The sequence below is a fragment of the Zalophus californianus genome, chromosome 8, assembly GCF_009762305.2.
Source record: "Zalophus californianus isolate mZalCal1 chromosome 8, mZalCal1.pri.v2, whole genome shotgun sequence".
Taxonomy (NCBI): Eukaryota; Metazoa; Chordata; class Mammalia; order Carnivora; family Otariidae; genus Zalophus; species Zalophus californianus.
The window spans coordinates 11916854-11932669 of NC_045602.1; the positions used below are offsets into that span (position 1 = coordinate 11916854).

General features: G+C 41.1%; 1 protein-coding gene across 5 annotated transcripts in view; it reads right to left on the reverse strand.

Annotated features, from left to right (window-relative positions):
* NBAS (NBAS subunit of NRZ tethering complex) overlaps positions 1 to 15816 on the reverse strand; it is a 353391-nt gene that overhangs the window by 35861 nt on the left and 301714 nt on the right. For all 5 annotated transcript variants that reach the window (XM_027621826.2, XM_027621829.2, XM_027621828.2 and 2 more), the window contains one exon: positions 5967 to 6162. In XM_027621826.2, the coding sequence (XP_027477627.2) occupies positions 5967 to 6162 (196 nt within the window). The remainder of the gene's footprint in view (positions 1 to 5966; positions 6163 to 15816) is intronic.

Sequence of the window (15816 nt, forward strand, 5' to 3'; positions counted from 1 at the left end):
GCCACTGACCGGAACCCCTCCAGCCCACTGTTCACGCAGAGGTCAGAGGGCTTCTCCTAAACACGTATCTGATCACGTTGTTTCTTGGGCATCCCTTTTCCAGGGGGGCTTAGCACTGTCAAGGTGAAACCTGTGCGGGACCTTGGAAGTAGTCTGGCTGGCCTCTTTCCAATTTTATCTCTTGCCTTCACTCCGTACATCCAGCTGTGCTGAACTCAGTTTAAGACTCGCCTCCTCGGAGCAGGCTTTCCTCACTGCCTCCACACATGATGGCTACATGCAGACATCTACTGTAGCATCTACAGTCTTCAGGAAATTTGCTTCTTCGCTTCTGTATCTACAAGCTCCACTGGATCGGAGTCCCCACACCAACAGGGCCCATTAATCTGGGCTGGAGTTAGAGATTTACATGCATTATCCCATTGTGAGAGGGTTCGTGATGTCTCCAAGGTCGAGGAGCCAACAAGTGGTAACACTGGGATCTGAATGCAGCTCTGTGTGAAGAGCCCAAACGCTTTACTGCTAATTGCCTGGTCTCCTCGTATAGCACAGTGAATGGTGCATAATCCGCGCCTGAAGAATCTTCAATGAACAGTTCACATACAACAGTTAACTGGCATGGCATTTTTCAGAATGTTCTGATTGAGCAGCAGTGAACATACACAGTGCTCTCTACTGAGACAGTGAAAAATGCTAAGAGATGAGGCAACGCTTTCTGTTTTCTGAATCAAGCTCCTCATTCTTCATGCCCAGTCACATTCAATCCAGGCAAAGTCACAGCAGAAAGAGAAGGTGAGCAGAGCATGCTTTATGCAGTCCAATGCTACCCAAACGTTAGTGCTGGATATCTTTCCCTGGCAGATTGGAAGAAGTGTGGTATAGGGCCAAGAACACAGGCTTTGAGACCAGACAACACTGGGTTTGAACTCCAGGACTATCATTCATAAGCTGGGTGACCTTAACAGGTTATGTGACCTCTTAACCAGAGAATGGTAACAACTTAGCAAGGTTACATGTGGTAATGCGCACTTCATACACAATCCACAGTCCCCTCTTCCCCCGATGATACCCCATGACAAGAGGGAATATCTTTAAAGGAAAAAAACCCTTATTCATTAAGAGGGGCCTTCCAAGGTTTCCAAATATTTGCAGACCCCAGTAACACACATGCTCTCTCAACTTTAATATATTTTAGGAGAAAAGACACATTGAGATCTATTAGAACATTTCTGACCTCTTGCTTATGTCCGGACAAACATGTTTGTGACTCATTTGCTTCCATTTGAGAACCAACTGGCTGGTCAGAAATCACTGTCAGCAAAGTACAGCAAATTAGTACAGAACAGTATCAAGCTAAAAGCACCAGTCCACTCTGCAAGGAAACCTTTTCATTATTCCAAACAAATCATTTTTGCTTACATATAAGGAGGAAGCAGTGTGGTCTAATCCTTCCCCACTCGTGGCAAGAACAGCAAATTGAAACTCAGGGGTCCTGGCCTTGCCATCTGAAAGGTGACCTTAGATAAGTTTTTTAAAAATTTAATATTCATTTAGTCAACAACTATTTACTGAGAGTGTCCGTAAGATCCCTGTTCTGTTATTTATATTCAGATGGAAGAAGAAAGACATCATATAACAGACAGAAAGAAGGACAGGCAGGGAGAATTTAGCAGATAGTGATGGTTACAAGAAAATTAAAGAGGTTATGATATAGATTGTGACTAGGGACCTACTTTAGGATGCAGTCATTTTAGAAATGGTGACATTTAAGCTAAAATCAGAGGAAGTAACTTCTTCTTTCGGGACATCGTGTCCTTTTCTATAAAATGTGGCTATGGAACTGGCAGGCTTTCCAAAGTCTCCTCTGGTTCCAGGAAACGGTTTCCACACAGCTATCAAAGATATATTATATGTATGGGTAATTTACATGTGTGGGATATATGTGTGTAGGCACATATATTTTTAACATCAAATATTATCCTATGCTTGATTAAGCAGATCATTTATGGCAGTGAGTCTTAGCTTTGAAGACATTTAAGGTAACAGAAAATTCTTTGTAAGAAACTAAATCTAGCTTTGCATACTGAACCGATCCTACTGTTCATTTTCTGAGCTCTGATAAAGAAGTGTGTATTTTGTTAATGTTTCGGCAAATGAAGCCAAACTGGCCTCTGACCAGAAGAGTCAATATGTCCTTGCGTGTTTCAAAGTAGGCAAAATGCAGGAATTTGTAATAAGATCACAAGTTTTCTTAAACTGGGGTGTCTATGGCCCAGTCGGTTAAGAGTCCAACTCCTGATCTCAGCTCAGATCTTGATGCCAGGGCCACGAGTTCAAGCCTTCCTGCACTGGACTCCATGTTGGGCATGGAGCCTACTTAAAAATAATAGTTAAGTTTTCTTAAACTAATTTTTTCTGGTGATCACGTAGAACCACAAATCCAGACAGATTGAAATTTAAAGAGTGCAACTCTAAGCCACATGTCCCTTTTTATACAAAAACAGAAAAAACTATAAGGTGAAGGGGTATGGAATTTTTTGAGGAAACATCGGTATTTCGGCCCATATTTTTCATGCACCAGTTAACTAGAAAATTACAAAACCTGAAAACTCAGATAAATTGTACCAAGGGAATGAACACCATACATTCATCCCTTCCCACTCCCAAAAACTTTCTCTCCCTCCCTTCTCCCCTGTCCTCCATGCCAGGGCACTTTTGTGGAATGGGAAGGAAGGCCTCTCAGGCAGTTGAAAAATGACGGCCTCTGAATTTTTAATTCTGTTAACTAATCATTAGAAAACTAGAAATTGCTGTCTCTCTGAGAACCAGTGAGGTAGCAGGCTCCACAGACCCTGTTTAATTTTGCAGGAGCTGGCTGGCTTCCCAGCAACACATTGATTTGTGGGGCCACTACTCTGGGCACCTCGAGGATAATTAAATATTAAGTCCTTCTTTGATGTACGCAAAATCTGCCTAAGAGGATTACCAGCCACAGCATAAGTAGCAGTCCTACATTTTCTGGTAATTGAACATTGCAATATCATTACCTATTCTTGTCTTTGCTCAGTAAGAATCTGCCTCTACCCTCAATACTACCTTTGAGAATGAAGAAAGGGATAAGGAACAGAGAAAATGTGAGCCCGTGCAGCCAACATTCTGGGGTCTTCTAGGTGTCTGGGATAGAAAGATGAGGAAGAGTTTAGTGTGTGTGGAAGAAATGACAGTGAGCAAACCATGCTCTATCTCCTCCAGTTCAAGGTTCCACTTTGCACACCAAGTAGACCAGGCTCAGTTTCAGAATCCTCTCTAGGGCAATAAAGCAACAGAGGAGGTTGGGCGGCCAAGACCTATGCTTACAAAGGATTTGTCCACCAGGCCCTGATCTTTCTACTGCTCTAGTGAAAGGTAAAAACAATAATGGAGATGACCTCCAACATAAACTCTGGACACAGTTCTGTAACATTCTAAAAGTTGCTGCTGTTTCCACTGTGACGTGGCAAGTTTTCTGCATTCATTTTCCATGTAGTGAACAGTTATCTATAGTTATAGGCAGAGTTTCCTGACCAAATTCACTTGCCCTCCAAAACAGATTTGAATCGCAATGCCAGGCTGACACAAAATACTTCATTTTAATGGAAGGAGGAGGAGAAACTCACTGACTTCATTTATTTGGGGAAAAAAACTATAGATGAACAGCATAATTAAGCCATGAGGGTAGTTTCTGTATTTCTGCTACCAAATACTTGAAGAAACTCAGCTCGTTAGCTTCTAAGAACAGGGAAACTGCTCTTCTACAACGACAAAGGAAAAGGGGGAGAACATAAAAAGAGTAAGGGGGCACAAGGTGAATTTTACTTGAGTCAGAGATGCTGGGAGAGATGTTTTCTAAGGGCCTGAAAATGCAGTGACATGAGGTTCTACACACAGACAGTGAAGGAGAGAAGCCAGACCGTGCTCAGTGAAATAGTCCAGTCAGTTCAGAAAAGTACATGGAAAAGGAATCTTAGATCCTGTTTTTGGAAAAAGTGTCGCTATAAAGAAATTAAAATCTCAGAAATAACCAGAAATCACTGGAATCCTATAAATGTTGGAACTCGTTCTTTGGTTAATTGGAAAGTGAAGGAAAGCTTAAGAGAAGAAATAGTGGTTATACTCATGTTATTTCTGAAGCATTTTGCCCCAAATATCAAAGTGTCTATTCTACTGTTTCAACATGACAGAGAAGATGGATGTTTTCCCCTTTCCCTGGTCTCCGTATTGTTTTGTAATATTGTTGGTATAGAGACCGGACATAACATGAAGCGAGGCTCCAACCAGAGAAACCAGCCCCATGGTCCCACCCGGCTCCAGGCATCGAGGAAGAAGAAACTGAGCAAGGTTGAGAACTTGGAAACTGGAGGTTCTATCAGAAAAGCACCTAAGAGCAGGAGCATTAATTTGTTTCAGAATGAGTCACAATCCACGATCCCATGTGGCAAACATAACATAACCTAATTCTGAGCTTACCTCGGAGATGCTACATGAAACTTCCTGTCACTAAAACCAGCATAACTCTAACGTTGACTATGCCAGAGACCTGGAATTATACTTCATCATCTATTGCATTTGTGTTCATAGACTGCTCTTTAAAAAGACTGTTAGTGATCTCTTAATGTAATTCAAGGCAAAATGTTGAAACTAAATATGTCGGTAAGGTCAAGGGGCTTCAGAAAGAGTATTATTCAGATACCAGTGACTTTCATAATACAATCCATTTCAGCAATTTGGCAAGATTAGAGGATCTCTGATAAGTCCATCTTTTCTGCATCTCAAATTCTCTAACTCAGAAGAATAGATAGTAGTATTTACCTCTTTCTCTCATATAGGGAAATAATACATAAGATAATAATTATCAAGATGTTCTGAGATGAGTCTCAGGATATTGCTAATATCTGATTCACTGTTAAAAAAAAGAAATTCATTGTTCTTTCAATGTAGTAATAAGGACATAAATATTAATTACAGAACAAAGCTTTAAAATTAGAAGGTAAATTGAGTTGCAGTCAGACTTCCAGGAAACTGTCTTGCAGAGTAGATTATGTGGGAAGTTTTATGTTATTGGCGTATAGTCTACCCTGCAGGCTAACACACTTGACTGAGATAACTGATCCTTACATCCTATGTCTTTTAGGATGCATCAATTTACAGTTTGAGCCAAACTTCAATGACCACCATATTTCTTTGATTTAGGAATCAGCATTCCCATTTACTCAATCAACAAGTATCCAAGCTCAGAGTATGTGCACAGCATACTTAAGGGAATTCAAAAGACAATAATACATCCTCCAGGGCTTCTGAGTTTCCACAGTAGTAGGGAGACAAGACTTTAATAGTAATGATGATGATAATAATAACAATAATAATACCTGATACACAATTAAAGCTCAAATGTGAGGAATTCAAAGTCTGAAATGGTCAGGGAAGGTTGCAGAGAGATGATGGAGTGAGTCTTGAAGGATGGGATGGAGAAACTGAGATCTTGTGTGTGTGCTACCCTACTGATCTAGGTACAGAAGAGAGATGAGGCACCTGCCTACTTGGGCAGAGTATGAAAAGAATGAATTAGCTAAACTGCACACTGCGTTTCCATTTCCATCCGCCTTTCTCCAGGGACAGGGAGAGCTGTGATAATTAACTGATACTGTGAAGAATCCTGACTATAGCCTACGAAGAGAAAAATGATCCATACATGTGAGGTGAAAAGAGACATCACCTCCAGTGCATATGCATTTTCAAACAGCTGGAAAAACCCGAACCAACTCTGCTGTACATATTTAACTTCTAAACGGCTGGACTGAGGGCCATAGTGGAAAGTTGGCATCACCAAATTGATTATTCCCTGGAGCGTCATTGAAAGTAATCAAGAAATAAGCTGCAATGATTTTGAATAGGGACAATATTCAATAGCCAGATGGATGCTCCCTTACCTGTCTCTGGGGCCAAGTGGCTTTGAGAATGGCTTCCGTTCTAAAGAACACAAGGAGCTTGCCATCCTCCTCCGTCAGGTTAAAGGACTGTCCCCAAATCTGCAGCACCTGAATGCGGGGTCTCACGGGTCGGGTGTCATCAGCACAGAAGGGCCGCAGCCACTCTAGCAGGTCCTCGGCGGAAACCAGGTCTTCTCTGAAGGGCAAAATCAAGGGTTAGATAGAAACTCTGAAGTCGGGGTGCCTGGGTGGCTCGGTCATTAAGCATCTGCCTTCAGCTCAGGTCATGATCCCGGGTTCCTGGGATCAAGCCCTGCATCGGGCTCCCTGCTTGGCAGGAAGCCTGCTTCTCCCTCTCCCACTCCCCCTGCTTATGTTCCCTCTCTCGCTCTCTCTGTCAAATAAATAAAATCTTTAAAAAAAAAAAAAAAGAAACTCTTAAGTCTTTAAAAAAAAAAAAAAATCCCAGTAATCAAATGTGGCTATTGACCCAAAGACTGGTTTGTTGGGTGACATTGTGTTGTGTTTTTTTTTTTTTTTTTTTTTGGTCCTACTGAGAAGAAAAATTTAGGTTTTAAATGGCATAAGGCAACCATATTAGGTATTTTAAAAACTATAAGATGAATGTGATTTTTAAGCAGTATCATATTGAGTTACATAAAGCAGATGAAAAATAATATATTCTTAGCTACTCTTATGTTTTAGGCAACGTTTAATAAGAAGTATGGTTTATTTCTGTTAATAATACACAGAGAGCCAGGCATCATTCTAAGTTTTATATAAACTATTTCTAGTTGACAGTAACTATGCAATGTAGATATTAAAAATTCCATTTTATTTTAATTTTTTTCCAGTTATAGAGTTAACTAACATATAACATTGTGTAAGTTTAAGGTGCATAACTTAATGATTTGATGTACATATATATTGTGGAATGGTTACTAATAAGTTTAGTTAATACCCATCACCTGACATAGTTACAACAATTTTTTCTTGAGATTAGAATTTTTAAGATCTACTCTCTTAGTTACCTTCAAATAGATATTGTTAACTATAGTCCTTAGGCTGCACATGTAACTTCCTTTTTATAGATGAGGAAACAGGCTTCAAGGAAGGAATATGATATGACCACAGATATCTAGAATAGGTAATACAACCCCCAAGTCCACGTTCTTTCTACCACTGTTCTCTGTGATAGAATTTCAGTATAGGGTTAAAGCATCAGGTTTCATACTACCCTAAAGATAAAATACGAATGCATGCTTATTAAAGAACTGTGACGTGTAAAAGGCTTCAGAGAAGGAAATATTTGTGCTACTTTCTATCCGGCACTAGAATCTCTTCCCTTGTAATCCCGAATGGGCCATCTCGGGAAAGCAACGGGTTTGATGATGATGTCAATGAATTACACTTGATTACTATTAAGAGGTCTCCACTAGATACCTCACTTGCACAGGGCCCTGGGGAGCAGTGCTAAAGCACTAAATCATATAGGTTTTGCTGTAACCACATCCTTATGAGGCTTCCAGCAATAAATCACCTAGACCAAGTCCCAAATTCCATGACCTAACAAGACCACAGGAAATTTTTAAAGATTCAACAATTACCACTGAGTGTTTCTGTTAGTGTGCATTCTATAATATACTTGTCAATAGTTTCATGGGAATTCAAATCAAAAAGACAATTCATTATTTGTATTTCAGAATAAAAGAAATGAGTTGACGCCATGGATAACTGGCTCAAGCATTTTCTAAATCTACCAAGTCATCTGTTAGCTTTACTTATGTGTGTCCTTGATATGTATCAAAACTGGCAAACATGGGCTGCAAGAAAAGGAGACCACTACCAAGATTTCCTGGAAATCTATGCAGAAACTAAGCAGACAGTGTCATGCAGAGGAAAAGCATTTTGCGGGAATGTGATATAAGTGTGAACCCTGGCCGCAGATAAAAATCACGAATGTCATCATCCCCATTTTATAGTTAAGGAGACAGGTCCTGAAAGTGTGTCTCTTGGAGTCTGTGAAACCAAGATAATATATATAAAGTACTTAGCCACAGCACATAGCACAGAGGAAGTACTTAATAAATAATAACCATCATCTGCATAATGATCACTATGATTATTATTGGTATTATCAAAGCACCAGTTTGTGCTTGATACAGGGATGAAAATCATAGGATTCCTGCCTTCAAAGAACTAGTAACACTATAGAAAGATTTTAAAAGTGACTATCATTCAAATGACTAATGTATGTAAATATGAATAATCATTTTGGAGGAAGAGCGAGTAGAATCAGGGAAGGCTTCACGGAGGATGTGGCATTTGAGCAGGGTCATAAAAGCCAGATGGGATGTATGTACATGGAAAGGTGGGGAAAAAGAATCCAGACAAAGAGGAGAGCAAGAAAAAGAAACCCAAAGATCTGAAAGGACAGCACATGTCCAGAGGGTGATTAAAGCACAGACGTCCAGGTGGTACATGAGAGGAGGGGGCTGAGGTAGCTCACAGAGGTCTCCTCACCTGGGTGGCCAAGAGCACACACCTAAGGCTGCAAAGGCACCTTCAGGCTTTGAAAGCACAGGCTCTGCAGCTGTCAGGCCCAGATTCGGCTCCCGAATTGACCTCTTCCTGACATTGTGACGTTGACCAAGAAGCCACCTAATGGTTCTGAGCCCCAGTTCCTCATTTGTAAAATGGAGATGGATACCTCCCCCTTACTCATGAAGCTTTTGAGAACGAAACAAATACATAAATAATAAATATAAAGCACATAATACATTAAGAGACATATAACTAAGTGCTTCAATTAGTGGCAACCATTATTATTGAGGACATTTGGTCTTAACTCTGTATGGAATGAGAACAATCAGGGGACTTCTGAGCACTGAAAAATCATAATCACGTGAAGTGATCAGAGAAGTGTACAGGCTAGGGCATGGGGCAGACTCAGGCCCTTTTTGCTGAAGCCTGCTGGGGTCCAATTAGGTATAATTCACGAGAAAAGCAGTTTAAAGCACATTTTTGGCCTGGAGTCCACAGCAATTTCACATAATTTGAAGCTGATATTTGACCCTGTCACCCATGTGCCAAGTGGGGAGCAGGCAGGATGAGCCAGAAGGGGAAGGAGCTGGAGTCATGAAGAGCCGCCGGAAGTATAACAATTACTCAAGATTTGAATATGGTGAACAAGAATGAGAACAGCAACCCATGGAAGTGACTAGGAGCTATGAATTCTATCACTTAATCGTTAACTCTTTCACGTATTCTAATACCATCTCCAATCCGCAGATGACGAAACAGCCACAGAGAAGTTTAGTGTCCAAGGTCACAAAGTAAGGAGTGGAGTCAGTATTTGAACTTGGACGATCTTAATGCCTTATCAATTACTACACAGTGCTACCAAACCAAACGGGGCATGTTCCAGAACACGGTGGCAGCAGATTACAATCATTCAGATACTGATGTGATATAGAAAGATCATTATTGTGTTTTCCAAGTCATGACATTGAGTTAGATTCCATTTACATTAGAAGTTATTGTGCCGTTGACAACACTTGACATTTTGGGGAAATCTGCTCTAACTTCGGGTAGATAGTTCGAACACATAATAAAATTAGGAAAACTCATTTCTAGGACAGAAGTGTTGTGTTCTGGAAGCACCATGTTCTAGGTAAGCCTCACTGTATAGCCACGTGAATACTGGTGTTCAGTAAGACGACACGGAAGTGAAAGGCAACTCTGTGGGAAAGCTACCCAAGGACATTACCTAGATACCGTCTCCTAAGGATTTCAGTTGCAAAATGGTTAATATTTTCATTTCAATCTGAGTTTTTAGTCACTCTCGTGACTCATCAAATACCCATGCACACACATATACAGAGACAGAAAAAGAGCAGGAATTTGATAAAATGGCAACAAACTGGCAAATCAAGGGGAAGAGTATACAGGTATTCTTTTTTCTATGCTTGCAACTTTTCTGTGGGTTTGAAATTTTTGAAGTAAATAAGTGAGTGAAAAATAACCAATTATGACTTTTATAATGTGAAAAAAACAGAACTGGAAGAAGGAAAATGATTCCATTTATATAGTATTTTATGAAGGCAAGGAGAGGATTTAATGAGCTTAGGAATAAAAAGAACATTATTTTGAAACATTTTTACTTTATTATACAAGTTATATAAATGTTTTTAAAAAGTTATAAAACAGATAAGAGAAAAAATCACTCATAGTTTCACTGCAAATAGCCATTTTCCCCCTTTTTCTCTATAGTGAGGATTTTCTGGGGAGGAGGTTATTATACTACACAGAGTAACTTACTACACACTATTTTTAAAAAATTAACTACTAAAGGAAACACACATCCACACAATCGGTTTTGGCCCAAAAGATAAGGAGTCCTCTGAAAAAGCTCTATTAACAGAGAAGAAGAGCAGCACAACAACAACAAAAATATGTTCACTGAATGACTAATTTGAGAAAAGTGATGTTCTTACGTAATGTAGCACAAGAGGATCTCCACAAAAGGAATGGAAGAGAGTGTCAGTCAAACAAAAGCAATTATTCAAAGTAAAAAGACAGATTGTGAGAAGATTAACAAGCTCATCCTTGGTAAAAGAATTTTCAGGTTCTGCACGGCATATTCATACAAAGATAACTCCAACTTGAATTTAAATGGTTAAGGTTCATTAAAAGAGACAGCAAATACAAAAAGCACTTTATATAATCATGACACACTATACAAATAAAATTATTGTTCTTATTTGGGAGTGGGGGAAGGAAAGACTGCATTCCAACAAGAAAAACACAGGCCACTGTGATTTCTTATAAACATAAATGTCCTAGAATTTGAATGCCTGAAGGGAACAGAAGGTCACTCAGTCATATCTTCTATATGGAAGTTACAAACTGGCAGCTGAATTTTTGTGTGGGCTTGCATGGTACACGCCAATGTTTCAAAATTTAAAATTCTTACAGGAAATCAAGATTTTTCTAGCTCCTCTATTTCCACCCCCAGTTCTACTGAGATATAACTGACATACGGCTCTGTATAAGTGGACAGTGGAGAGCATAATGATTTGACTTACATGTATGATGAAAGAATTCCACAGCAAGTTTAGTTAACATCCAGCAGTTCATTTAGATTAAAAAAGAAATCTTTTTCCTTGTGATGAGCTCTCTTCGCATCTACTCTCTTAACAACCCAGCTCCCCTTGAAAAGCTGGATGAAAAGGACATGCTCGCAGCTGTTTCCCATATTGTCTACAATGTGAGCCCTAGTTCCCCTCAGCCCTCACCCCCTCCTACTTCTCCGTAAGCCCAGCCCACCTCGTTCATTCCCGCTACCCGCCTGGCCTCCGTGGGAAATGCATGTGCAAACTCTGATGTGTGAAAGGCTAGGCAAGATGAAGAAGGGAGTGAGGAAGGGAAGCAAGTAAACCTAAGTGAGAGACCCCAATATTCTTGTTCTATGTAGATCCCACAACTCAGGTCATCGATCCACACGCCACACAGACTTTCCTCACGACATACGGAGCTGGGTGGAGGAGACCTTCCCCAGTGTAATATCTTCTATTCATTAGCTTCCATGAAATAACTGGGGCACTTGGCCAGGAATAAGAGAACTGCAAATAAATCAACTCATGATATGATAATGGCCTTGCCGTAGTGTAAAAAGCATGACTTTTGCAAATAACACAATCAAATTCCATCAAAAGAAAAATTCCTACAAAGGAAATAATTCTGATGTACACACAATCCCAATCTCAAGTCTTAATTTTTTGGCAAATACGAATAACCACCTCTTTGTGGCTGTTCTCAAACATATGCCAATCCAGAATCTCTTCCTGAGCTTTGTTTATCAATAAAAGCCTGGGCACATCTCACTAAAATGAGGCAAAAATGACAGCTATTAAGTCATAAATATGGCCTGAGGTGGCCTCGAGAAATACTGCAGGACAGTGGACCCGCCCTCCTGACTGGTGACCCCGGCTGTTAGCACGGCTCAGGGCGACAGACCACAAATGCTCGCGCACTGTGGGTACTCGGACAACAGCTGATGATTTATTTTGCCCCACAGAGCATGAAGACTGAAGAAGAAATCAGATTCGATTTGCTTTGGTGGGCTTTCTTTTTTTTTTTTTTTCCTTTTATTTTCCAAGCTCTAAAAATACTGTGAAATCCCAAGGTAATACCAAAGAGCTCAACGAAGTCTGAATGATCTGACACTGTTCAATATCCATGAAGCCCTCAGACAGCTGAAGCCAGACTGTGATTAAGTAGCAATTTACACAAACAAAAACTTCTAAAATACGCAATAGTTTTGAAGGAAATCTTTCTTTTTGAATAGTGCACAGAGGAATTCCGCATTAATTATCTATTTTCTGAGTGGATTTATTTCTGTACATCCTTTTGAGAACCGCTCATGTACTGATTCACACTGGTAGGTCATTCCTGTTAAGAAGCTCTCTAAAGGTACAGGAAGGTGGGGGGCTGTAGAAAAGGAAAAGAGGCCACGGCAGAGGGAAGGAGATGAAAAAGGCAGGAAAACAGAGGGAAGTGACGCCCAAAGACCGCTGCTTCAAGTGTCATCCGTGGACTAAGTAGCACTTGGGAGCTGGTTATAAATGCAGAATTTCAGGCCCTACCCAGACCTACTCGGGTAAAATCTCTATTTTAAGAAGACCCCCAAGTAATCCCTGTGCACAGTGGCATTTGAGAAGTCCTGTCCGTTGCAGGCTCTTTAATGTCGGAAGCAGATGAGATCTGGTGAGAGAAAATTCAGGGCATGTCCTTACCTGGGTGAGCCCGGGCACACTACCAAACCTGTCTGAGCATCATTTTCTAATCTGTAATGGAGGCAACACCACCACCATAAGGGGGTTGTCGTGAGGATTAAGTGGGCTGCTGAACAGCCACTTCCAAGGTCTCAGCACTGAGTCACTGATGTTCATTACTTTTTTGTTTTTAAATGCTTGATGATCCTTTCTTAGTTCTAGGTTTAACAAATATATTATTTTAGAAAATTAGCTAGGGAATTTTTTAAACCCATTTTTCTTAAGCAATCTAATCAACTAATTCTTAACCCAAACAGGAAATTTAGATTATATTCTTAAAATATGTTACAGACATACATAAATCATGGGAGAAAACACACTTATAAAATTCAATTCATGTACCCGAGCCTCTCAATAATTTATTACCTTAATCTCATCTTTAATCGTTGATGCTACAAAAGATTTTTGACACTATTTCAAATCCTTACAATACTTAGCCCTGATGTCTGGGGGCAAGAATGTGGTTAAGCTGGAAAGGAAGCCTGTCTGTCCAGACACGCCACTGGTGGCCTGTCTGGGTGGCACTTAGCACAGGCAGACGAGGAGGGACAGGAGGCTTTGTGAATGAAGCAGAAGCTGCAGTTCAAAGGCAAATCAGACTTGTACCAATATACAAAGTCAAAGGAGGACATGCTGATGATGGCATAAATTGTCTAAAAATTAGGAACAAAACCACACACTTGGTGGTAGCCATGAATACACACACCCAAATTCTGACTTTTCCGTGCAGTCTACCTGCCAGTAACACTCTTGGGTTGGTGGGGGCCTGACCTCAGAGCACATGAATGTGTGTGCACGAAGAGAGGGGATTTACTCTGCAAACAGACGCCATGGAGGGCAGTGCATGTTGACGCACTTCGGGGCGAGGACTGAGGGAGGCTGGGTATGGCCCTAAGGGTGAGGGTGACACACAGGCCTGGCGTGGCCTCCTGGAGGTGAGGCGGCCATATCAGGCCATGTAGTGAGTGACCGAGAGGGTTACCTTCAAAGGGTCTGAATCCCCATGTCACTCCAAAGACCCCCCTGGGAGTGGCTCCCCCATGTGATCGGCCAGGCACAGTTTGGGGAAAAGAAATCGAAGCCAAGGATTTAGGTTTTAACTGTGTGGATTCAAAAAGTAGTTGCCAGAAATAAAAGTTATGACTTTGTCTTTCTTCCTTTTTTTTTTTAAGCCAAAAAAAAAAAAAAAAAGGTTCACTTAAGTTTTTCTGTTAAGAAGACTTTGTTATGCTGTGTCTCTGGAATAAAAAGTAAGATCTTGCTCTGTTTCTCCATTCCCCAATGTCCTCTTCTTTGGAAATCAAAGCTTAAAAAAAAAAAAAAGTAAGTCTGTACGCAAGAAACCCAAGTTGGATTCACCTGTGTTTCTGGCTGGAAATTCACTCAGAAGAATACTGCCTTCTAATCTTTTTGAGATGTCTCCCCTGGAAGGGACTTACTGCCTGCTCAGATCGTGTCATCCTGTGAGGCCGGGTGTGGGTTGGCATCAGCTGAAAGCAGCGTGCTCTGACAGCAGCTCACCGGGGAGGGGCAGGCAGGGGGCCGGTGGACGGGCTCTGACCCGAATGGCAGACACTGGACACACCTCTGGAAGGCGGCTGAGGGTTCCCCGCGCAGCACCTGCCTGGCTCCGCTACCTGCTCCATCTGCAGTGGCGCAGGGGGCCTCCTCGGCCTGGGGTACCATTCCCCACCTCCTCCTCCTCACAGACTCCCTTTTCATGGACCAGGACCAATGTCGTCCCTTGCGTACCCCGCCCTGACTTCCCCAGACGGAATAAACCGCTCAGTCCACCTTGCTTTCTGCACAGCACTTACCCCCCGGTAGTATGGCAGCTAGAGCTATGGGAAGGCTTGTCTCGCCTGCAAGACTCTGAGCTTCTCAGGTGCGAGGCTATTTCTTCCCCATATCTAACTCCTCCTGACTCAGCACAGGGCGTGACACACAGTGAATGGGGGAGATCGTTTCATTTCGCTTTTGAATAAGGCATAAAATAGCTTCATTATACTCCGAGACGCCAAAGCAAAGGGGCTTAGAAAAACGGTGCAAAGCGGAAGGCTGAGTAAGTAGAGGGCCCTGACTGCAATGCTTTCCCAGATTCACCTATATGGCTTATCCTATTTTCCTCCACTCAAGCCTCGGGCACAAAGCAAAACATGGAAATGTGCTATGCAGGCATCTGAGTTCTAAATTAGGACTCAGAGCCTGCTGGGATCCTGGTTCCATTTCCCCCGCCTGTGACTCAGGGCAAGGCCTTCTCGAAAATGGCAACAACACAGGCAACCATCAGAAATAATCTATAAGGAAATATACAAAGACAAATGAGAAGAGTTACAGTAGCAAGTAAATAAAAGAAGAATATGAAATGTTTACACATTTTGATTGAAGCTATATAAAAATATATGTGTACCTGCACAATAACTAGAAGGTAATATGCAAATGAAAATAATTATATTACTGAATGAACTATGAGGAGATTTCACAAATATTTCTTCATTATTATTATTTATTTCCCATTAAAAAAGAGAAAACAGGGGCACCTGGCTGGCTCAAGTAGTAGAGCAGGTGACTCTTGATCTTGGGCTCATGAGTTCAAATCCTACATTGGGTGTAGAGATTATTTAAAAAAATAAGAAAATTGGGGCGAGGCCTTATAGGGATAACATGGCTATAAGATATATGAAAGATGTCTATCAACTCTGGCAAACACATAACCACAGTTATTGCCTTTCCTCCCACTGCATACAAAAACCAACAGTTGTTGCTGTTCTTCCTATCACTACCAGTGCACCTGGATGAAAAATTCTTTCTAAAAATGGCATTAGACCACAATAGCCAAACTGTGGAAAGAACCCAGATGTCTACTGACAGTTTGAATGGATGAAGAAGATGTGGTATATATACACACTGGAATATCATGCAGCCATCAAAAGGAATGAGATCTTGCCATTTGCAACGACGTGGAAGGAACCAAGGGTATTATGATAAGCGAAATAAGTCATAAGAGAAAGACA